The sequence below is a fragment of the Triticum dicoccoides genome, chromosome 5B, assembly GCF_002162155.2.
Source record: "Triticum dicoccoides isolate Atlit2015 ecotype Zavitan chromosome 5B, WEW_v2.0, whole genome shotgun sequence".
Classification (NCBI taxonomy): Eukaryota; Viridiplantae; Streptophyta; class Magnoliopsida; order Poales; family Poaceae; genus Triticum; species Triticum dicoccoides.
Window position 1 is genome coordinate 124345847 of NC_041389.1, and position 10111 is coordinate 124355957.

The 10111-nt window shown below is 41.7% G+C and overlaps 2 protein-coding genes across 5 annotated transcripts in view; one reads left to right on the top strand and one right to left on the bottom strand.

Annotated features, from left to right (window-relative positions):
• The first annotated feature begins 5595 nt into the window (after positions 1-5595).
• On the top strand, positions 5596-7028 carry LOC119307749 (myb-related protein MYBAS2-like). 4 transcript variants are annotated; one of them, XM_037583828.1, is made up of 3 exons: positions 5596-5959; positions 6086-6215; positions 6307-7028. In XM_037583828.1, the coding sequence occupies exons 1-3, from the start codon at positions 5839-5841 to the stop codon at positions 6767-6769; spliced, it is 714 nt and encodes a 237-aa protein (XP_037439725.1). In that variant the 5' UTR covers positions 5596-5838; the 3' UTR covers positions 6770-7028. The 4 variants fall into 4 exon arrangements, with proteins under 4 accessions (XP_037439725.1, XP_037439727.1, XP_037439728.1 ...); XM_037583830.1 differs by having other exon boundaries at positions 5600-5988; XM_037583831.1 differs by having other exon boundaries at positions 5600-5791.
• Positions 7029-9388: 2360 nt separating this feature from the next.
• Positions 9389-10111, bottom strand: part of LOC119307750 (diaminopimelate epimerase, chloroplastic) — a 13128-nt gene continuing 12405 nt past the window's right edge. The window contains exon 10 of the mRNA XM_037583832.1: positions 9389-9787. The gene's annotated coding sequence lies outside the window, so the exon portion shown is untranslated. The remainder of the gene's footprint in view (positions 9788-10111) is intronic.

Sequence of the window (10111 nt, forward strand, 5' to 3'; positions counted from 1 at the left end):
TCGGCCTTATGCCTGGTGTTTTGTTCCACTCTTGCCGCCCTAGTTTCCGTCATACCGGTGTTATGTTCCTTGATTTTGCGTCCCTAACACGATGTGGGGTATGGGGCCCTCTTGACAGTTCGCTTTGAATAAAACTCTTCCAGCAAGGCCCAACATTGGTTTTACATTTGTCATAATAATACTTGAACTAAATAATTAATTGGCATAGGGCGTCATGAACCCGAGGATTTTCTACATAGCAGGGGGGCCAGCGCTGATGGTGTTGGTCCCAAACAGGCAACCTGCGGGACCACGGGGAAACCCGAGGATCTGGTTTTACTCGTAGCTTGACCCATTCGGACGTGGCCTGAGACGAGATACGCGCGGCTACTATCAGGGTGTCGACACGCCGGGAGGCTTTGCTGGATTAGTTTTACCATTGTCGAAATGTCTTGTGTACCGGGATCCCGAGTCTGATCGGATGTCCCGCGATGGAGGATTGTCTCCGCGGATCGTGAGCTTGTCATGGGCTAAGTTGGGACACCCCTGCAGGGTTTGATCTTTCGAAGCACGTGCCCGCGGTTATGTGGCAGATGGGAGTTTTTAATATCCGGTTGTAGAGAACTTGACAGCAGACTCGAATTAAAATACATCAACCGTAAGTTTGAACGTAAGTAGTTCAGGATCACTTATTGATCATTACTAGTTTGCGACCGTTTGCGTAGCTTCTTATCTTATTCTTGTACTCGTAAGTTAGCCACCATACATTGCTTAGTCGCTTGCTGCAACCTCACCACTTATCCATTCCATACCCTTTAAGCTTTGCTAGTCTTGATACATGATAATGGGATTGCTGAGCCCTCGTGGCTCACAGTTTACTACAACAACAGTTACAGATACAGGTAATGCGATGATCATGACGTGAGAGCGTGTTTGCTTGTTTTGGAGTTCTTCTTTTGCTTCTTCTTCGTTCAAGGGATAGGTTCCTGGTTGGCAGCCTGGGCTAGCAGGGTGGATGTCGTTTGAGTTTCTGTTTGTGTTTCATCCGTAGTCGGATGTTGTTCTCATGTTTGATGCTTGATGTATTCATGTGGCATTTGTATGCCCTTTGTATGTATCCCCAAATATTATGTAATGGCACGATGTAATGATATCCACCTTGCAAAAGCGTCTCCAATATGCGCTTCTATCCTTGATGGGACCTTTGCTTCCTTTAGGATAGGGGCGCATATTGGGCGTGACACACTTATACTTTGTACACACTCCAATCACAATATACACGAGCAGGAGTAGATATTACCTCGATCATGAGGGTCCAAACTTATGTGAAAGCTCGCCTGCTATTACCATTCAGCCTAACCGCCTAGCCGGGATACTCTACCAAGAGATATGCCGGTATAGCATCCGACAACAATTATACTTGAAGCGTGCAAATGATCTAGCATGAGAATTCGCAAGATAATAAGCTTTTTTTTTAGGGAAAGCCTTCATGGCACACTTTATTGCGAATTAAATAACAATACATCATTCATTACATCTGAAATAATAAAACCAGGGGGATCATCGTCCCAAAAAACAGTAGAATCTGAGATAATAAGCTTTGTTTAGTTTCGCCATCCTTCCAACGAATATGGATGTAGCGAATCGACGTCCGAAACGTGGGTGTCATTGGTTTTCCCTGTAAACCATGGGAATCCAACTGAACCATCATGGCTGATGGTGGCAACCAGTTGCAGCAAGGTTAAGAAACGAATATATCTAAGTTTGTGGCGTAACTGTGCCATTTGTTTTTACCAGGTGGTCGTGCCGCTTACGGAAGGAATAAGGAAAAAGAGAAGAGGGAGAAAAGGGGGGAATAATGCGTCCAAAACTTCATTGTCATCAGAATATGTGAAGTGGCCTTTCATGGGAGCACATACGGTCACTTTTGCACGATTAAAGAAGAAGAAAAGTGGCAAGACGCAGTTTTGTCAAAAGGGAATAGCTGGAAATAGTGGTACAACGACTACTCTCCGATACATCAAAGAAATATTGTGTAGTCACATGATAAACGGTGCGAGATGAGAAACTTTATATTTGTTTCCTTTGTACTAGTAATCCAAGAGAAACAGATATTTTATGTAATCGATCGAAGATGGCATGGCACACATGCAGAAATGGAGGACAAAGGTCCGAGGAAGAAATTTTAGGGGACAGTGGTGACCACTGAGACCCCGCCTGACTCTTGGGGCCTTGAACAGTCGACCAACGTCTCAGTAAAGCAAAAACAGCCAGGCAGGCTCAGAGATAAAGAGAGAGATGAATTGATGAAGAATGGACAAACTTGTCATTGCCCAGTGAGCCACAGTGGCATGAAGGGAACATGACACACACTAAGAAGTGTCGAAATTTCACTCATCTGCTATATAGCCAGGAACAGATTACTGAACCCTTCTTACCAGGCTGTTCCAGGCACCACACTACTGTTCTCGCCACTAACTAATTCAGTGCAGTTGCACACGCAAACCAGAAATTTCTGGAACAGGCATAGTGAAGTCGTCAAGAAGAAGGATTGCAGTTGTACGTGCGGAGGTTTCCACGGAGCACTCGATTGGCACTGAAATTGAAATTCGCACCGACGATGATGACCGACCGATCCTGAAGATGAAGATAGTGCATTCTGCCACTGCCAGAAGAAGAAGCGGGCTGAGGCGGTCACCTACACGGCAGGTGATAGGGACACAAGAGAGGTCCAACACAGCAAAACAACCAAAGGCAGAAGAAATGGAGAAAGAAAGGAGAGGAAAATACATCAACGAATGGGGCTCCTTTGTACTAGTGGGGTGGAACAGTAGCGTGCCGCGCTGCAGTTGTGTTGGGAGGAGGCTCCCAAAAGCAAGATGCCAAGATAAAAAGGTGGTGGCTGCTGAGAGGAGAGGAGGCCACCCCGCAGCAGCAGCCCAAAGTGGACTGCAGCACAGATCGGAGCGGGGTGTGGGTGAGTGGCCTCCACATCGGACCAGAGCTAGCTTCTTCCGTGACTTTTTGGCTGTCACAGCTGAGCCACACGCCAGGAAATCATTTCCCTTCCGTTAACCAGACTTTTCAGAGAGAAACAAACAAATGGTGGTACAGTAATGGAGGAGTTAGGTCCCATGGATCAAATTATTTCTCACGGCCCTACCGCTCTGCTCAAGTGGTCGCCACGCTCCACAGCAATCTTTGCCCATGATGCAGGCAAAAAACTTCAGGCTTCAGCATGGATGATGGCAGCGACGGAAAAAAAGGCGGGATAGATGATGCAGGATCATTAAGCATATAACTAAAATGGAGCAGCATGTCCTAACATCCCGGTCAATAATCAATCATTTCCTGTGTTATCATCGGTATAACACGTGTCACAGGGAGGCAAATATTTCTTAATAAAGCAAAGCAGTCATGATTTGGGAGTAACTTAAGGTTCGCTAATGGAGCATAAGTTGACCTGACAGCACCGAAACAATCAAAAAGATGCTCCAAACTTCCAAGACATTGTGCATCGTTTCGGCTGCACAAGGATGAACATCCGTCCAAGGCTACGGTCAGCTTGTGACCACCGATTCACAAAAAGCTTGATCTCAGCTTTGGCTCAAACAGCTCTAGAAGGACACTTCTTGCAAGGACAGGTTTGTGCAGGCACTCAGCAGTAGTAGGTGTGCTGGGGTGTGCCTATGATATCAACTTGTAAGATCTTTTTCTGAGCCTCGATAATGGCTGACAAAAAAGGTGGGATGGTGTCCTCCGTGCCAATGATAATGGCTGACAAAAAGGCCAATACTGCTTTTCATATCAAGAGGACAGAAAAAGAAAACCAAGGAAACCAGATAGAGACTTCACCAAGATTCCCATTTCCATTCGCAAGCAAGAGGTAAAATTCTAGAATACACTACCTGCTTCATGTACCACAAAGTAGTAATTGTTCCGTACGTAGTCACTTGATGAAATGTCTAGAAAGACAAATATTTAGGAACGGAGGGAGTACATTCTAAATTACTACCGCCAATCAAAAGGGAGGAGAATTAATACTCATTAGTCAATTCAAAGTAATTCATTTCAGCCAGATAAAAGGGAAAAACAGCCGGTTTACAGTTGAATGTTGATTACTGTTTATTTCTCCCAGCAGTCAACAGTTTCCTGTTTAGCACAGACCATTATGCATCAGTACTTTCCAGGATTCAACTCTATGTAGGAAAATGTAGTGTGCATGTGTGCCTCAGCAAACACATAACACAAGTGATTCATTTAAAACCAAAGCATGTTTCCTGAACTTTCACACATGCACCCCGCCAAACACGGGTGAATCTGCAAACCCTTTGTTGAAAAAAAATTAGTATGTCAAGATTCAAGAGCATCGGATATCCATCCAGTTTGATTGTAATTATAGGTCTAGAATTCTCACATCAATCAACAAAAAGAAAATACTGCTTATAGTTCTATGCATGGTGGTCTATCAAAGCACCAAAAGGTTGATAAGCACAACAGCTTTTCTTTCTCGTGAAAACACAAAAGAATCACATCCCATATTCCCATCAAAGAAGAAGAAAAGGAATCAAGAAAGCAGCAGCAACGCCTTCAGAATCACCATGTTTTGTACAAAGTTAGAGGTCCAACATTAGTTAGAAATAGGAAGTTCTGGCTAGCAGCCTGGTGGAGGTTTCAAGTCAGTAGTGGCATGAACACTAAATACTTGCTGACTTATTTATGTGGGAAACAGTGTTTCTATTTGATTTTTCTTTTGAGGGGGTTTCTATTTGAAATTTAAAAGCATACCAGATGGCTATCACCAGCAAGAGTCAAATGTTTTAATTTTAACTAGCGAGTACTGAGTACAATCCAATAGCACTTCGTCCGTTCGGGTTTATTGGGCCCCCTCGTATTTTGGCTCAAACTTTGACCATCTATTTGACTAAAATAATATGAGATGTATGATACAAAAGGTATACTATTAGATTTGTACTTGAATGAGGTTTCCCACAGTATAATTCTTAAGGTAATTTGTTAAACGGATGTAGTTAAACGGAGAGGCAATAAACCCAGACGGAGGAAGTAACTGCCTAATTGGTGGTGACAGGAATTTTGTTATCAACACTCGCAATAATGAATAATGGTGGGCATATATGATGCAACAACAAAACCTTTAGTCCCAAACAAGTTGGGGTAGGCTAGAATGAATAATGGTAGGCATATGATATTCAACTAAATTTATAAGTTATTTTTCTGGACAGCTTGACCAAAGCTAAAAGGTTTCAGCCTTTCAGGTATAGTTGCAAACAAGAAATATGAAGCTCATGAATTTGAAACGACACCCACTATTAACAACCAATTTACTAGTATAATGCATCAGCACTCGTGTGTACCTTGTAAGCCCCAAAAGGCATATACTGCTAGCACCAATGAAATCCACACACTAACCAAATAAACTGACCTCATAATATACACACTATGAAGTTGCAATATAGCTTATGCAGCATGAGCCAATTGAAAAGCTACCTTTATAAGTTAGAATCTGAGGACAGCCCAAATGATGGAACATAGGGTCTTTATGGGAGCTCCAAATCACACCCACCAGATCACATGACCCCCAAGAGGCCAAGAGCTCCCTCCCTCGCCTATAAATGAGAGGCAAAAGTCATCAGACCCTTAGGCAACAAAGGTCAGCTTCCTTCTCTCCCTACTAGCTTCATTCTTCTTCTCCCAAACAGACTGGAGTTCATCAAGGATCTCGTCCTGAAACTGGAGCCCACAAGCACTCAAAGGAAGAAGAGCAAGAAGACGGGCTCCCAGCCGATACAAGGTAGGAGCGAACAACGTTAGGGTACTGTCGTTATATCCTGAGTTGATATGGTGACAGTGAGAGAAGAGACACGCAAAGGGCCATGGACAGAGCAGGAGGACATGCAACTGGTATGCACTGTCCGTTTGTTCGGTGAACGCCGTTGGGATTTCATTGCCAAAGTATCAGGTTTGAGGGGTGTGGGATCCAAAAATTAGGTAGCTATATTGAAGTATTTTGCGCAAAGTCGCAACGACAAATGTCACCTTTGCTAATAACTTTCTTCTTGCTTCAACCTCTGTAATCTCCATGCAGGCCTCAACCGCACAGGAAAGAGCTGTCGCCTCCGGTGGGTTAACTACCTCCACCCTGGCCTAAAGCGTGGGCGCATGACTCCCCATGAAGAACGCCTCATCCTCGAGCTCCATGCTCGGTGGGGAAACAGGTTTGATTCAAAGAACAACCTAAGTAATTGGGTGATAGCTTTCCTCTGCTATTATGATGTATGAATGATATATCTGGAGGCTCTTCAATAGGTGGTCCAGGATAGCACGGAAGCTGCCAGGGCGTACCGACAATGAGATCAAGAACTACTGGAGAACACATATGAGGAAGAAAGCACAGGAGAGGAAGAGGAACGTGTCACCCTCATCATCTTCATCCTCAGTGACATACCAATCCATTCAGCCACAGACGCCATCGATCATGGGAATTGGCGAGCAGGAGCTTCATGGTGGCAGTAGCTGCATCACAAGCATATTGAAGGGCACGCCTGCTGACATGGATGGATACCTCATGGATCAGATATGGATGGAGATTGAGGCACCCTCTGGGGTCAACTTTCATGACGGGAAGGATAATTCATACAGCAGCCCCTCTGGCCCTCTGCTACCATCACCGATGTGGGATTACTACAGCCCTGAGGCAGGCTGGAAGATGGATGAGATAAAGATGGCCCCACAAGTTAGCTACAGTAAAGGAATTGGCCCCAGTTATTGAAGCCATATATATTGTATCAGATTACTAAGTTACTTGCAACCTAGCAGAAGTGAAATGCTTTTGTTGAAAGAACCATTAGCATGGATCTAAAAAGTATTTATATCTATCTAGCATTCCAAGTGGGCTCATGTTTTATGTATCTACTATGTAGCATCTAGTGTGCAAGACATGTAATGCAAGGACACTTCCACTCTGTATTCACAATAATCAGCTATCTCCTGTAAGACTTTTCCAATGCAAACATGATTAGCAGGTGTTATATCAACTTAAATGCTTGCAGATTGGGTCTACAAATGTTATAACTAAGAAGATCATGCTGATTCAATTGAAAATATAGTACAAACAATGGTAAAACCGCTGAAGATTGCTTTGCATTAACCAGGGAGAAGTCAACTGGAACTAGTGTCCCCATCTAGCTGTGATACTATTCCATAGTGGCAACTTGCAAGTTACGGGATAGGAAAAAAAAGGCATAGCTATCAGGAGTCAGGAGCCACATGTCCACGACGTCTTGAAGATAAAATGCGAGGTCGAACAGCCAAAAGACTATGGCAAAACATTACAGAACAAATATCTGGAAGAGCAAATGAAACACAAAATAATTCCACTAAAAATGAGCTTTCAATTTACAGAAACTCCCAAGTCTATATTTAGAATTATTTCTTAAACCTGGCTCTAGATTGAGAAAGCGTTTCTTCAAGTATAAAATTTTATCCCCTAACCCTTCATGCATATGAACAAGTCATACAGCTGGAGGACAAGATTTCAGAATCATGATTACAAAAGAAAGACAAAATAGTGAACTCTGACATACAATGCAACACAAGCACGCAAAGCAGATGATTGGCAGATTGATGGCCCTGATGGCTACCTACTACCTAGAAACAGTGGTTCGGGAAATAAATGCGTAACCATATATGCTACTATATGAAAATTACAGGCGAAGTTCATGAATGTTGTGCTGGGAGATAGTACTTTACAAGTAAAAGACCCACAAATTATAATGTTTTTCAAGATGCATTTCGACAATATATCTACATCGCAGCATAGGAGTACTTTACAACTATTTTCAAACATAGAAGTATACATGGTCTTAGTTTTATTTTAATTTTGTAACTACATTGTCTTAGTTTTTACATGACCAAACATACAGATTGATGGACCAACTGTTGGCTAAAGCTTATAAAATTTGACCCTAATAAAAGTGTGCATTGGCCTTAAAAGATTGAAATGGAGGGAAAATCTTTGATCTAAGCAAGACAAATAGGAAACTTCTGATACACGTCATAAACAGCAGCAAGCAAGCAAAAGCTGTCTAGTTCTTTTACAGAATGCTCTACAATGGGCTCATCATCTCGTGGCTACAGAATTATCAATGTCTATAGCCTAGCCTGCAAAAAGATGAAAAGTTAAAAAAAAAACAAGTGGACTATCTTTTCTTCTTTGGTTTCTTTAGAAAAAAGAATTGATCGATTAGCATTAGAATTCTAGTTCATTAAAGTTGGGTTTGCACTGATTTTCTAGCAATCTTGCAGGTTATGCGTGCAGGAAAGCAGAAATTACACGGTGATGGGGGAATTAGAAGGTGGTTATAAGTGGCCTGTATAGAGAACTTTGTATCATCTACTTTAGTGAAACAGACCCTTCATTTATCTTTTGATTGAACAAAATCCCTAGTGCTTAACCACCTGGACCCAACCAATATTGTCGTATGGTGCCTCCAGAAAAACCAAAAAGAGGGTAGCGCTGATAGCGATAGGATGACTGTGGACCCCCAGCAACTTAAAAAACTTATAGTTGTAACTTAGCAGGGTGAATTAAAAATATGATAAAGATCAAAATAAGGCAGACAAAAGTGCTTTGGACAAGAAAGAAGACAGAACACCAATGCCATAAAATGGAGAGAGCCTTGGCAGGATGAATCCTGAACAAAGTGTTCTGCAGTTTTGCTCAATTGTTCTCTGACGAATCTAAACGTAAATGTTTAGTAAATCTAGCAATTAAAAGTTCAAAACAGATAATCCAAGGCCATCACATGTCAAAATTTTATGTCGAGGGGCTAAATCTGAAAGATCACATGGCTAATAAAATAGGAGCACACGAGTGCAAGGATATGATGCATGAGTGATCTGAAGTATAATAGTGCTTGAGACAGAAATGAGAAAACACATGGCTGGCACTTCAAGCAAATTCATATACATGGAAAGGCTTTCCGAGCAGGGAGGAGCAAACGGGTCCAAACCTCCAAAGTCCCACACTTGTCTTCAAGTGAAAATACATCAAATGCAAACAAGAATAACAAATTCACCAACTTGTATGATGTTATTTCTTCTTTCTTTCTGGACATAGTCGCATCAGTTGGTTTGGATGAAATTATTTTCACACATTTTACATATATATGCAGGAACCAGGTACATGACACTGCATTTAACCAGTGAAGTTCAAAACAGTTGATCAGATGATAGCTCCAGGATACCAGAAATGTTAACTAGCAAACATGGATTACTATCCAACATGTCTTGAAGATAAGTAACACTTATTCTTTCATATAAATACAATTCTAGTTGTGAATTAACAATGACTAATAGCCCATGATGTCAGCAATCAGAAGCCCAATCATATACAAAAACTTCCTGATAATACCAAATCTCACCAATTAACAGATAAGCCCAATCATTATGCAGTAAATCAAGGTAAATTTGTAGACAACAATATTCAAGCTATGCATAGGCAGCCCAAGCTTATTAGCAAAGAAAGAAGACAGGACAGATCCATAACCCAACACAGGGTTCTAACATGATACTGAAGGAGTACAAAAGGTTAAAATGTAAAATACACCTAAATTGGTTCAAAAGAAAGCCTCTAATTCTGCCCATAGCATTCCCTCGTTTTTGCCCACAGTGAGCAGTCATTATCAAGAAGGGAGGGACACTGGTACCAGGAAAGTGTTTTGAGAGACCTTGTAATCATTTTTTCAGGCTCTGAGTTTTGTAACCCTTCCATCTTCGTCCCCAGCACCTAAAAAGTTTGGCAAGTACAATAAAAAAAGTCTGGTAAGACTTTGCATGCGTAATGTGAACTCATGAATTATGGCAAAATAGTGCAATAGCATCATGGCTTAGAGAAAGAACTTCATTTCACTTACTAACTTGCGCATGGCATTAGAACTATCAATCAGTTCATGATTATAACTAACTTGTAACATAATGAAATTCGTATACTAGATTAAATATTGGGTCAGAGAAAGATCTTCATCTCACTTAAATAAGTACTAACTTGTGCATGGCATTAGAACTATCAATCAGTTGGCAAGTAAGACATTCTAATTAAAACTTGCATAAA